This window comes from Rutilus rutilus (assembly GCF_951802725.1).
Source record: "Rutilus rutilus genome assembly, chromosome: 18".
Taxonomy (NCBI): domain Eukaryota; kingdom Metazoa; phylum Chordata; class Actinopteri; order Cypriniformes; family Leuciscidae; genus Rutilus; species Rutilus rutilus.
Genome location: NC_140231.1, coordinates 4,751,388 through 4,766,357, shown reverse-complemented (window position 1 = coordinate 4,766,357; position 14,970 = coordinate 4,751,388). Strand labels below are relative to the sequence as shown.

The 14,970-nt window shown below is 40.4% G+C and overlaps 1 protein-coding gene across 4 annotated transcripts in view; it reads right to left on the bottom strand.

Annotated features, from left to right (window-relative positions):
• Positions 1-7,356: 7,356 nt before the first annotated feature.
• gabra1 (gamma-aminobutyric acid type A receptor subunit alpha1) overlaps positions 7,357-14,970 on the bottom strand; it is a 34,575-nt gene continuing 26,961 nt past the window's right edge. For all 4 annotated transcript variants that reach the window (XM_084386433.1, XM_084386434.1, XM_084386435.1 and 1 more), the window contains exons 9-10: positions 14,120-14,322; positions 7,357-8,613 (exon numbers count right to left, since the gene is read on the bottom strand). In XM_084386433.1, the coding sequence (XP_084242559.1) occupies positions 8,296-8,613; positions 14,120-14,322 (521 nt within the window). In that variant the 3' untranslated portion in view covers positions 7,357-8,295. The remainder of the gene's footprint in view (positions 8,614-14,119; positions 14,323-14,970) is intronic.

The following is a 14,970-nucleotide window of genomic DNA, read 5'->3' as shown; positions in this document are numbered from 1 at the left end:
TGTTAATTAGGTGGGTATATTCTCCCAGGATTTTCTTTGTAAAATAAATTATGCTGTTGAAGAAAGAAAAGAGAAAGCGATCTGAAATGTCATGCGATTATATCTGTTATCAAATCAGATAATGTGAATGAGTGATGAGGTCTCTCCATTGTGCAGTTTTGTATTTTTATTTTGCGTTTTTTTTTTCTGTTGATGCATACTTCTTGAGTCGACCTTGGACTAGTGAACGGTGAGCCAACAGTATCTAATTGATGTCGCAACGCGTCTTTCTCTGGAGCTAATTCAGTAGCCTTAATCTGTCTTCAATCCCTGGAAACAGATAAGAGAATACAACACCATACACTTCGGATGCCTTAAGTGAAACAGAGTTTAAGGGTAGTAAATCTTTCTTCTGTCATGTGACTACTTCTTCTATTTTTCTACTTCTATTTTTTTTTTTTTTTTTAAGGATCAGACTTCATAAAAGGACAAACAAGAACACAAGGAAAATACTTCTGAACTGTGTTTGGGGAAACTAAATAAAATGTATTTTATTTCTCATACCAACAGGCCTGATTGGATTTCCTCTTGGTTCTATTGACTGTATGTTTGCAAACTTTCAACTTATTTTCATTTGATAGTACCAATACAATACATTTTCTTCTTTACAAGTTGTAGTGAAATTGCTGTCTCAAATCCTCCTTATGAACTTAGACGTTCAGAATAGTGTCATGCTACTGTACCCATTCAACCTGATCTGTTCATTTAGAACCCCACACTAGAGTGTTAAAACAGATTACATGTTTTTTTGCAGTGTATTTACTAATAACTATAAATAGCCCTAAACCAAACCCTATACCTACCCGGACCATATAGTAAGTACATGTAGTTAATCAATATTACTCAGTACTTAAATGTATAATTACACTGTGGGAAAACATTAAAATAAAGTGTTAATCACTTTCAGAATGTAATTTATAAAGGGCATTAACTTTTATGTTGTGAGCAGTTGGACATGGCAGAGCTGAGGAAATATCGGTTTGTGATGTTAATTGAGAATTGTGGACTGGATAGTTACAGAATTGTGTTTTTATTTTAATTTTTTTATATATACTTAAAGCTTTAATGAGAAATGTTATGTAACACTTTTATATTCTATCACACTCAAGGAGTCCAAAGCCATCCTGGGAGGTGATCTGCAGCCTGTATTTAGGTGGCAAAAAAGGAGGTTTGAAGAAATCGCTCAGGTAAAAACATATATTTGGGAATCAGACGGTTAAAAATAGCATGTTATAATGACACTAGGTAAACCTTTCCATCACATACAGGTAACATGTACCTGTGACTGTGTAGTAGCTCATCAGGAAAAGTGACAGTACTAAAGGTAACAGGCTCAAACTGAAAATTCATATTTGTTTTTTTAGGCAGATGAAACAAATATTTCACCCCTGGAGCTTGCACTGGAGAAGGCAGTGGTTCAGTGGTTCACAAAAAGTAGGTTTTGTTTGAGATGGTTGCTGCATCAGGCCAAGTAACATTTGATTTGTTTTGTGCTTTTTAACATTTATGATATTTCATTTGTGCTGTCATTATTGTTGAGCATATTTTTATTTATCCTCTTTTGTATTGTGTTATTTCTTATGTGTGTGATGTATCTGAAAGAGGTTCAGGTTTCTTGTGTCAATAAATCATCAAGTAAATGTAATAATAGTTCAATCTGTAATCTTTATTTTGTTTTAAGTTAATTACATAATATATTGAAATTTTGGTTTCACTTTATTTTGATGGTCCCTTTAAAGGTGCTGTATGTAACTTTTTTTATAAAATGAATCCTTTTTTTATTGCCCGTCTGTGAAGGGGTTGTAATCACACATTACAATGATCCACTTTTCGCGTTTTGCTATTACCTCTGAAGGCCAGTATTCCTATTTTTATGTGAAGTCTCCGGGTCGGATTTTCTGCGAAATCCACCGGATGTGACGTGCATGCGCGCTCCCGAGCCTCTCCGTTTTATATATACAGTCTATTGCGACGGCACTGCAGCTAACGACATGGAGTCTGATAACACCAAAAAACGACCTGCCTCCAGCACAACACAGACTCCAACACAAACTCCAAAAAAAAAAAAAAAAAAAAAAAAAAATGTTTTATCTGCTGAAGCTCGTCAGGACAAACGTCAATCGGATCGACTCAGGACGAAAACACGGATCAACATTGGCAGAGCGTTTGAATTATGGAGAGACCTCCGCTTTGTTTTAGGTATAAAAACAGACCCTGAGTTGGCTTTCATCCTTTTGGACAGGTAAGCTAACAATACTTCAAAGCATGTAAAATATATTGTGATTTTGTGCTTTAGTTGGCTCAAGTTAGACATCATTAGTTCGCCAGCTAACGCCGACCATTTGCTAACGTTATCTGATGTGAAAGACTACAGTTGTAACTTTATTGCTTTTCACGAGCACGAGCGCTGTTGTTGCAATCTGAAACATCACCGCTAGAGGCCGCTGGATCCTACATACAGCACCTTTAACACATTATGTTGACTCTAAGTAAAGTTGCACCTACATGTCTACTAACTCTCATTAAAGTGTTAGTAGAGTATTAGTAGACTGGTAGGGTTAGGGTTAGAATAAGTTGACATGTACTTGCAACATTACTTATAGTCAGTAGAATTGCTGTTGGAGGACCACTGTAACGAAGTCCCCTGAAGCGAGTTGTAGTTGAGAACCCATGTGCAGTTCATTTAACATAAACTTGAACAAAATACAAAATAAACAAAGACTTGACTTGAAACGGACATGGACATGGACATAACAAACTCACCAGTAGTGGTATACAGGAAACAAAGGAACAATAAAACATGAGGGCTATTTATACAGAGACTAATGACCAAACAAGGAACACCTGTGAACAACAAGGACAGAGAACCAATGAGAACATGACACATACAAACGGCAGATAATGTCTGCGTCCGAACACTGATAAATTCTGCCTTCGGAGAACGCATTCCAAGGTATGAAGGCATCAAGGCAGGTCTGAATGCAATGTTAGTTTCACTTCCTGTCTCCTGAGATCCTGAGATGCCTTCATCTGATCGATTTTGAAGGCAGCATAGATGTATCCTTCACAGCCTTTGAAATCCCACAATTCTGTGCTTTCCATTCTGTGACAGTTGAGCAAGAAACAATAAAGGTGGTGTCTGAAAGTTGCGGGTGGTTGTAAATGTTAATTTTTGAACATCGTTTACCACTTATGTCATTTCTGGCGAGAGATTACTATTGTAACAATTTAATATTCACTTAGTTTTCACCAAAGCTCGCACTATTTTGCTGTAGATAGGTAAACCGTTTCAGTACCTCAGAAGTACCACCCTTATAGAGCTTCTTCACGTCATGCCTGTCGAGCCCTCACCAAAGATGGCCGCCGCCTCACCGCCTGAGCCCTCGGCAAAGATGGCCGCCGCCTTGCGGCCTGAGACTTCAGCGAGGATGGCCGCTGACGCCACACCGCCTGAGCCTTCATCCAGGATGGCCGCCGCCACATCAGAGCCTGTTCCTGAGCCTGTATCTGTTCCTGAGCCTGAATCTGTTCCCGAGCCTGAGTCTGTTTTCAAGCCTGAATCTGTTCCAGAACCTGAGCCTGAGATGGTTCCTGAGCCTGTTCCTGAACTCCCACCCAGCCTCCCTCTCCCACCTCCTCCCATCATCCATTCCTCAACCACGCTGTCGCCACCCCCTGCTAGCCCCACAGCTTGCCCACATTCCACCTTCAGTGAGGTGAGCTCTACGCGGGTCTACCAGTGTTCACCCGATCTCTACCTCCAACCTCCGCGACTAGGACTCCACCTCGGCCCGTTGATCCATCAGCTCAACCTTGGCTCCTACCTCCCTCATCTCCACCATGGCCCCTCAGTCTATCAGCTGCGCCGGACTCCCTCGTCCCCCCGGCCCTCGCCTCGGGACTACACTCCTCTGGCTTCGCCTCGTCCCTTCGACCCTCTGGCTCCGTTGGGCTCCTCACTCCCTTCAGCTCCACCTTGGTCCTCTGTCGCTCCGGCTCCACTGCGGCCTTCTGGATCCCCGCCTGCGCCTCAGTCGCCAGAGCCGTCGGAATCGCCATGTCCCTTGGGATCCTCAGCATCGCCTTGGCTCGTCGGCTCTCCAGCTCCATCCGGGTATTCTCTTCCTCCTGCTCCGCCTCTGGCAGTCGGCCCCCTGGAGTCTCCTGCCCTGCCTCCACCATGGCTCTGCCCTCCGCCCTGGCTGCCTGCTCTGCCCTGCCCTGGCCTCCTACACAGCCTGCTCCACCCTGGCCGCCTGCACCGTCTGCTCCGCCCTAGTCCCTCCTGTCTTCTGTCTGCCCTTCAACTGCTCTTCGTCCTCCTCCTGAGCCCCCTCTGTTTTGATTTGTTCCTGTTTTCCTTTGTTCTTTTCCCGCCACTCTTTCGTTTCCATGGTTACTGTCATCATCAGTTCAGTTGTATCACCTGTTTAGTCATCATCGTCATCTTTATCACCTGTGTTCTGTTAATCAGTGTAATCTGTGTTTGTATTTAAGTTCTGTCTGTTCTGTCAGTATTCGTCCGATCTCAGTTATATTTAGTGCATGTTGCTGCCTATTCTGCCGTCGTGTTTAATTACCAATGAACCTTCATTTTGGAATTATATCCTCGTCTCCGTCTGCCTTCCTGCGACCACCCGTGACAGGTGTGTTGTAGCCATTAAAGAAAACATACTTAGTTTAGTATTGATGTTTAAATATTTAAATATTATTTGTTTAACATTCCATTTATTCAAATTTATGTTCATTATGAAAGTAGACCATGATTGATATGTCATGAGGCTGTGGCTAATGGAGTGAACAGCAAAAAAATGCTGCGAGACATGGAATGGGTGAGATGCATTTTTTGATCACTTCATTTGACTGTTTCTTTTGGAAAGCTTTTTCTTTAAAGTGAATTTTGGTTTCTGTTAATTGTATTGTGATTTCAATTAATGTACTAATATTTGTATTGGAAAATAAGACAAAAAATATGGATTAAGCAAACAAAAATGACAATCTATGGATTTATTTTTTTATTTTTTATTGTATGGCTAATGAAGATAATCAAATTATACAGGGCTATAACATTAAGACAGCAAACCTTTACGAAGACAATAGCCATTTCCCAGTATACAGTGCAGAATAAATCATTCTTCCCTCTTGACAAAGGTGTTTGTGCCAATGACCATGTATGCACAAGTTCATCCTTTAAAGTTAGTAGTCACTTCAACTTTTGCCAAGCACAAATGTATTTTTTTTTTTATTTTTATTTTTTATTACAGCATGTGTTGAATTTCTCCAGTACACTGCAAAATCAAAAATAAAACCACGTTCATAATCTGGTATGCATATGAAATGCTATAATCTCCCATAAAAAAAATACAAATTCTTAATTCATAACACATTAAAAATATATATTATTAGATGCAACAAAACAATCCAAATGTATCTATTAATTGATGTGTAAATAATATAAATACACTAACTGAATTATTTTTAATCCATATTTTTGATTGCAAACATTACCATATCTTTGAATTTGTTTATTCCAAAACTGAACAACCCATTTTTAGATTTTCTGAATGACAAACAGTCCTACAGCTAAATAGGGTGCACAGTTTATAACTGACTTTTTACAATATATATATTGAAAACGACAGTGATGAGGGGTGGGAAGCTAATTAATATGGTTTAAAGCTATCCTTGCATAGCACAAAGCTGACTACATAAATATCAAATATGCCTATAATGTGCAAAATGCATAACAACAGGTTGGTACAAATAAAACGCTGCATCTTTAGAAGTATCATCATGGATATCGTTTTATATATACTGTTTCAACATGATATTAAACATCAATTCAAGATATTGAGTTGAAACCTCAATTAACTTAATTAAATTTAGCGCATTCACAAAAGTCTGGCTCCATAGGACACCATGACTTTGCATGTGCATACTGTTTCCACACATATCCCAGAGTAAACTTTCAGTCTTTGCTTGATCTGGCACAAACTCAGCAAATTCCCAGGTACTATCAAAAAGGTTTTTAAATTGGGGTAACATGACATTTATCTGCATCATCAAGTGCAGATAATGTGTCAGAAATATACTTATTCAGTGACATACGCCAACAACATCCATTCAAAAAATTTTGAAAAAAGAAAAAAAAGTATATTTTAAACAAAGAAAGTAACAAATTGACAAAACCGAGGAGCACTGCCAATTTAGGCATACATTAAAATACCAAGAATAGCAATTCAAATTGATTATAAAGGTGTGCCTTTTATCACTTCAATCACAAAAAAAGCCCTTACTAATCTATATTGCTACATCAAAGTAAAGTATGATTATGTCCAAGTTCCTCATTTAAAAGAACTTTCCTCTCTCTCAATCCAAAAATAGAGAGTATACTCCTTTATAAGTGTTTTTTTTTTTTTTTTTTTTTTTTTTTTTAATAGGTGCTTGAGCAACTGACATGCCACAAACATAAAAAAAAAAAAATGTGGCATTGTTATAGCATTGCAAGACATATTTATATGTAGAACAGTGTATTCACATACATGGATAATATCTAGAAATGTTTTCTTTTAGTTTGCATTAACAAGCAGGGACAAACATGTCTGTAATGGATTATGTTGGATTATGTTTATATGCTTACTATGACATGTGAGACAAAAGGCAGTGTGGCTGATACTTTCTTCAGTGATGTTTTTAAAAGGTTGCCCATAAAATTAAAACAAATAAGTAGACCACCTTCTAAGAAAGTACCCTTTCAACTTGCAAATATATACAAGGCACTACTCTTGAACCATTCTGACTTGATCACACTAAAGTGATGTTAGCAAGTAACTGCACACAAGTGATAACCCTAGTGCCATAATTGTGCACCACCCACAATGTTTCAAAAACCATCTACCAAAATAAAGACTAAAGAGTATTTTAATGTTAATATAAAATTGCATTCTGACATCAACAGTTTTTTTCTACTGTATCTACTGTAGTCTCTCCTCTTAAACTCATTATAAACTGTGCAACTGCACACATATACTTTCATTTATTTATTATTATCATGAAAAAGTAAATCCAAACTAGATCAAAAAAAAAAAAAAAAAAAAAATCCATACCCAAATTTTCTCAATGATCCGCACAAATCGAAACACAAAGCTCTCTTTCTGGCAAGCACTGAGTTTGTACCTTGTAGTTACATTTAGCAAAGCTCAAAATTAATATTGACATCTCTAACACTTTATATTTACATGAAAACTAAATAAATAGTATGCTTTATGATATACACATTAATCTTTTTTAAGTTCTCTTCAATTTTTTTATATCCATGAGTATTTTTTTTTTCTCCACTGAGACATGTTTTATTGCTGTTAATGGAACCCTAGTAGAATATAAAGTCAAATAACAAAAGATTCAAAACACAGGCTAAAGAAAACAGAGAAACACATGACTCTTTTAAATCAAGCTGTTGATTGGGTATAGAAAAGCTTCACCCATGCAAACTTATTTCATGTACATTGCTAATGCAATGCAAAAACATAGTATTTAAATGTTGAAATAAACATCTAAAGAATAGTTCACCCAATTTACTCAAACTGTAGGCTTTTTTTTCTGGAACACAGAAGTAGAATATTTTATTGATTTATTTTTTTATTTTGCACGTACACCTACATAGTCACCACATAAAAAAAAAAAAGAAAAAAGAAAAACATTAAAAAAAAAAGAAAACACCATAAAAATATTCTATACAAAATCTATACTGTAAATCTTCTAAAGCCATATGGTAGTGTCATGTGAAGAATGGGACTTTAGAAGACTTGGAATAAAGTGTATGGTATATTTTTACTTTTATGGTGCTTGTTATTGGTGTTTTTGTCCTTTTCAGGTCTCGACAGACATAGTCACTAAACTGCCATTGTAACAAAAAGAACAAAGTGTCTCATTTTGTGTTCTACAAGATCATACATTGGAACAACATGAAGAAGAGTACATAATTACAGAAAATTTATTTATGGGTGAACTATTCCTTAAGGAAATTAGTTTTAAACTATTATTCTGTTACACTATTTCGATGGTCCATTTTAAACACTCTACTAACAATAAGTAACTTTGCAATCATATAGGAATATACAGTATGTTACATATGTTGACACAAACTTGAAAGTGGGAACTTGACTAACATTGAAACAAATTTGAGACAAATTGTTTCTTTTCACTTTTTTGTAATTGTTTAGAAACATAAGGAGAAAAAAGATAGAGGAGATAGACTTAGTGTGGTTGCATGGCACCCTGTAATTTGGGTTTTTTATTCAAGTAAGTTGCCCAATACACTAAGTTAAAGGTTCCGAATAGCAACGGGAAGGCTATTCTGGCAATCCTATCGATCTTGCTCACGCTGTTGAAGGTCTTTTTTGCCTCAGGAGCTTTGGGTTTTGGCTCTTCCTTGGGCTCAGTTGGGGGAGGGGGGGCACTTTTAGCAATAGTTGCCAAACCAGGGTCTCTGGCAATGTTTGGAGCAAAAGCTGTTGCTGTTGCAGCAGTGTAGGTGTTGTTCTTTTTCAGCAATGACTCCTTCTTCTTCTTTTGCTGTAAAGGAGGTCAACAGGAAGTATGTCATCAGCTGTTACTACCACTGGGTATTGCTCTAAACCTAACTATAGATTATTTAAGATACTTCTTCATATACGTATTATTTGTCTACTACACCCAGGTTTTTAAAGAAGTTAACCAAAAAAAAAAAAAAAAAAAAAAATTCTGTCATCAAAAGAATTAACTGTTTAGCTCAAAAAGCAAAAACAACAAAACACCCTTAAAATCAATTATAGTGCAGTATATTCCGAGTTAGTGATTTTATGTGAAGAACAGACATCTTTCTCATAATTATGAGGAAGTTTCTCAGTATTATGAGATACCAAGTTAGAAGTATTAGAAAGTTTCAGAAATAATCATATTTTTCTACTCAACTGTGGCAGAAATAGGCTTCCCTCTCGGTTAGTCACTTCGACGTGGAGTAAATGTGATGACACTAGAGGTTACACTTGGGAGCCCCAAACACCTCTGATACTTCAGAAAAGGCCAATGAGAATTGGTGAGTGACATTTGCATGTGCCACTCCCCCGGACATACGGGTATAAAGGAGGCAGTGCACATCCACTCTTTCACATTTGTTCTTCAGAGCCGAGTGGATGTCAGCAGACAAACACTCATTTCCATTCACTCTACTTGCTTTGCAGGGAAATTTATGCCACATTGCAGCCACGCATAGATAAGTATAGCAAGTTTCCCCTGGGCGCTTCAGCAAAAGAGCCGTTACAGAACTCTAAAAGAGTAAAACTCTGGGAAAAAGTGTCTTTTTAAAGATGCATTTCCGATTGTGTTCTCATTTGGGGCTCCAGATGAGGGCGATGTTTCAATAGCAGAATTTGGGGGTGGGCTTTCACCTTATGATGCTGAAGACTCGGCTGGGATCTAACGTTCTGAGTTGGCAGCCATGCTTGCCCAGGCCAACGCGAGCATTGGACTAGGGTGGAATCCTTCGCCCTGTCCTGAGCGCTCGCGGATGGATGATTGGTATCTGGGCTCGGAGAGCAACTCACAGTGCCTTTCTTCCTGGAGGTCTGCCTGGTCCCGCTTTGCGGCATTGGGGCAGACAGGAGGTACATGGAGTTTCCCCAGGTGGAGTGGAAAATTGCAGTGCATTTATGCCCGCAGAACACTGGCACCTGGAAAAATTGTCCCCGACTCTCATCCAGGTTCTGGAAGTTAACTTCATCCCTAGTGCCCGACAGGCCACCTCTGCATTGCAGTTAGTTGTTCGGGTTAGTTCTGAGCTGGGATTAATGCAGTAACTGCGTTTGGCAACTGATTTTGCTCTCAGAGTGACTAAAGTCATGATGCGGGCTCTCGGCCAGGCGATGTCCATCATGGTGAAACACCATCTCTGGTTTAACCTTGCTGAGATGAGGGACGCCGACAAAATTTGCTTTGAACTAGGGGTAAAGTTAAAGTGCCCATTTGGAGACTAAATAATTGGTAAACCATTGTAATTTTTTGGCCTGCGATCTATTGCACCTCCAATGGGTACAATGGCAACCTATTTGGATGGGCCTTTGGCCACATACATACTACATTGCCTTCCTCTATGCCCCTATCTCACAGGGTGGCCTCTTCACCGACACCATGGCACGAGCATGCCTGACACGAGTACCCCACCTCCTCATGTTCAACCGTCTCGGGCCAATTGCAGTGGGATACACAAAGCAAGGTAGGTGCCTATATGCACCCACATCAACAGATCTGGGACGCTATGAGAAAGATGCTCCTGTCCTGCATGCAGAAATTGCAGTCCTCTTGGTGAAGGAAGCGGTGGGTTGAGACCAATCCTAGACCTGCGTGTTCTAAATCGGGCCCTACACAGGCTCCCGTTCAAGATGTAGATGCAGAAATGCATTTTTGACATGCGCTTGCCGACAGAATTGGTTCAGGGTGATAGACCTGAAGGTTCCTCTACTTCCATGTCTCAATTCTACCTCGACACAGACTATTTCTTTGGTTTGCTTTTCGAGGGGTCAGGCATATCAGTGCGAGGTACTCCCTTTCAGGCTGTCGCTGTCACCTCGCATCTTCAAGAAAGTCGCAGAGGCTGCCCTTGCCCCATCTCGATGATTGGCTAATCCTAATGCACTCTCAAGATTTATTGTGTGCACACAGGGACCTGGTGCTCAAACGCCTAGGCTGTTTGGGGCTTCAGGTCAACCAGGAAAAGAGTAAGATGATTTCAGTGCAGAGCATCTCTTTTCTCAGAATGGAGTTGAACATGACAGCACATCTTACAAACGGATGTGCCCAATCAGTGCTAAACTGTCTGAAGACGTTCAGGGGGAGAACAGTGGTTCCACTGAAGCAATTTCAGAGGCTCCTGGGGCATATGGCATTGTCCGCGGCAGTAAAGCTGCTAGGGTTGATGCATATGAGACCGCTTCAGATTCGAGTCCTGAGATGGTGCTACGTCACACAAAGCGTGATCATTAAACAGATCTGTCGCCGTACATTCAGCCCTTGGAAAGACCTTGCATTTCTATAGCAGGGATTCCTTTAGAGCAAGTGTCCAGGCAAGTTGTTGTCAAAACAGATGCCTCCAAGTTGGGCTGGGGCGCTGAATGAAATTGGTACATCAATTGCCTCGAGTTGCTGGCAGTATTGCTGGCCCTGCAGAGGTTTCGGCCACTGATCCAAGGCAAGCATGTGTTGGTCTGGACGGACAGTACCGCGACTGTAGCTTGTTTAAACTGTCAGTGCAGTTTTTTTCACTCATGTCGCAATGGCGCAACTCGGCCGCCATCTCCTCCGGAGTCAGCAGTGTCTGTTCGCTAACTGGTGTGCTTCCCGAAGACCCTTAAAGATGTGCAATCTGGGTCTGTGCTTTCCTTCTTGAAGGAAAGCCTGGAGGGTCGGCTGTCCCCTTCCACCTTGAAAGTTTATGTGGCCACTATAGCAGCACATCACGATGGAGTAGATGGTAGGTCGTTAGGGAAACATGACTTGATCATCAGGTTCCTTAGAGGAACCAGGAGGTTGAATCCTCCTAGGCCTTGGTTTATTCCCTCATGAGATCTCTCTGTAGTCTAGCTGGATGCCCTCTCACTGAAGATGCCATTCCTGACCACACTTACCTCCATCAAGAGGGTCGGGGACCTGCAGGCATTCTCTGTCAGCGAAACGTGCCCAGGTGCCCAGTCCAGGGCGGCATACTATCAGATCGTGAGACCCTGGCAGGGCTTTGTGCCCAAATTTCCCACTACCCCTTTTAGGGACCAAGTGGTGAATTAGAAAAGAGGGAGACCAGCCATATAGTTGCTGTCTCCAGTACGCGCCCTGCACATTCATCTGCACCACACGCAGAGCTTGATAAGCTCTGAGCAGCTCTTTGTTATGGGGGATAGCTGTCAGCAAACAGAGGTTGGCCCACTGGATCTTGGATGCTATAGCCTTGGAATATCAAGCGCAAGGTGTGCCATGCCCCTTTGGTGTACAAGCACACTCTACTAGGAGTGTTGCGTCGTCCTGGGAATTAGCCAAAGGCACCTCTCTAACAGACGTCTGCAGAGCCATAGGCTGGGCAACACCTAATACCATTGTGAGATTTTACAATCTCCTGGTTGAGCCAGTTTCTTCCCGTGTGTTGTCAGGTACGAGCAGGTAAAACTGCGGGCAACTTCCCGGGTGTACGACTTGGCACCAAAGGTGCAGCACACAGCACCTTTTCCCTCCCTGAGGTGATAACTTGCACTTTTTTTGTCCATGTGAGTTTCCTAGACCGCTGAGCCCTTGATGTATTTCGCCTTTCAGCCCCTGAAGCAGTCAAATTCAGCTGAGGAATTCAACACCAGGCCTGACTCATAATGCATGCCCTTTCAGGTCAGTCTGTATACTATGGTATATTGTATACCTGGTGCTCCATATGTTGTGATTTCCTAATGGTAATTCCATATGATGTATTGCCCATGAGACGGATTTCCTGATGGTAAATCTGTGTCTTCTCCTTGGCAGAGCTCCGTCTATGCCGCCAATCGCTGTGTTTGTAGTAGTCCTACCGCAAGGACTTCTGTCTATGTATGGTACTTCCTGGAAGGTAAGTCCATGTGATGTATTTTCCACATGTGAACCTCCCTTCGGGCAGGATGTGGCCTCTGTAGTGTTCTTTCTCCCACCTGGGAGGAATCTTTCTGAAGATTCTGTAGAATTTACGGACTAGATAGCTTATGTGGGGCACTGGGTAGGGTACATTGTCGCAAGTGCACCTGTTACCGGCACACAGTTGTTTGCCGACATCTGCATCACCAGGACCTCATTGTGGAGTTTTCCATAGGGACCCCTTGTGTTATCACATCAAAACCACGTCAAAGTGACTGACAGATAGGGAATGTCTCGTTACTGTTGTAACCTCTGTTCCCTGGGCAGGTATAAAATGCCTCTTTTATACCCATATGTCTGGGGGAGTGGTGAATGCAAATTCCACTCCAAAATATCAGAGGTGTTTGGGGCTCCCAAGTGCGACATCACGTCTCGTTCCCTCCATCAGGGAACGAAGGTTACAACAGTAACCAAGATGTTCTGAAGTTTGATCATGACCACTCAAGTTTTGTTCTCTTTCAGTCGGTCACGTTCTACTTATGTCTCCGTTCCCTCCTTCGGGGGAACAAGGGTTACATATGTAACCAAGACGTTTTTCTTTTCAAGCTTGAATCTAAATGCCATCTAACTAATGATTCCTGGGCCTTAAAAAAATTTATGTCATGACAATGCTGATAACACAACAAGAACATGAACATGTATAGTCCTAGACCATTATCTGAGCATCAAAATAATTGATTTCATCACATTACACATTAGTGAATTCCCGTAAATAGATGGTTAGATGGCATTTAGATCGATTCCATCACATTAAACATTAGTGAATGCCCGTAAATGGAGAAAGACTTTTTGCAGCCAAAAGCACCCCTTGGATGCTACACATGTAAAAGTGTTTTAATATGAACAAGCAAAAATTAGATTTTTTTTTTTTCAAAGGGCCAAATTTACTAGCCAAATTAGCGTGAGACTGTAATCTCATAAAAGTGCCAATGCAAGTGAAAAGTTCTGCGGGTGATCTACTGACGGTTAGAAAATTAAAGAACACAGACACAGCCAGCTCATTTCCATTATGAGCAAAACAATCTATCAAGAGCAGCACAAATTAATGTAGGGTCGCAAACAAGTGGAGCCGATGATAATCAGGTGTGAGTGATCTACTAACAACTCAGGCGCAGCAAATTAAAAATAATGTGGCTTGGCAAACAATATGTTCAGATAACGTCTTCCTCTAGCATTGCAAAATGAACACAAGTTGAGAAAATTTTTCAGTGTATCGAAAGTACCAAACACTTTCAGTGTATGGAAAACAGCAGCATTAAAATATCATATGAAACACAGTAACATGAGTGAGAAAATTATGACAGAATTTTCTTCTTTTTTTCTCTCCTTTAATTACATGTATCTCTTTTTGTGTAAAAGGTTTTTGTTTTCCTTTTATTTGAAAACTGAAAGGCTTTACCTTTTCTGGCACCACACTTTTCCCATCCCAAGCGTAACCCCTCTTTGTGAAGTAGTTAACCGTAGCAAACTCTATGAGAGCCGAGAAGACAAAGGCATAACAAACAGCAATGAACCAGTCCATGGCTGTGGCATATGCCACCTTGGGTAGAGAGTTTCTCGCGCTGATACTTAGGGTAGTCATGGTAAGGACAGTGGTCACTCCTGTAAAGAAAAAACATATGGAAAGCGCCTGCATTAAGCAAGTATATGTCAGGTTTTTATCAGTCTGCCAGAAAACAAAATAGTGTTTAAATACTATTAAATTGATTGCTGGATTTGTTTTCTAGGTTAGTAGCTTCTTTAGAGATTTAGAATTTAGCACAAAGTAGTAAGCAAAGTCAATATCTACTTGGAGAATTCTCTTGAACCCTTATTTAACTTACAAAAGTATAAAGAAAAAAGTCAAATTTTTTCACTGGCCAAAGTTTTTTTTACAAATAAACAAATTTTGATTGTGATGGCTGCACACACTCCAAAAAAGTTGGGACAGAGGCAAAATAAAAGTGAAAATATTGTTCAAACTTTTAAACGTTTCGAAACAGTCCACAATTAGCAGGTGAATTGGTAATAGGTAAAGGTATCGTGAACAGAAAAGAACATCCACCAATGTACAGACTTTGCAAGCATAGATGAGTCATGGCTCACTACTTTGTGCCAAATTTCATGTCAGAATTGTCAACAAATTTAAAAATCAGATTCAAGGTCAGATGAGTCCACATTTCAGCTTGTTTTTGGGGAAAAAAATGGATAATGAGTTCTCAGACCCAAAGATGAAAAGGACCATCCAGACTTTCATCAGCAACTGATGGA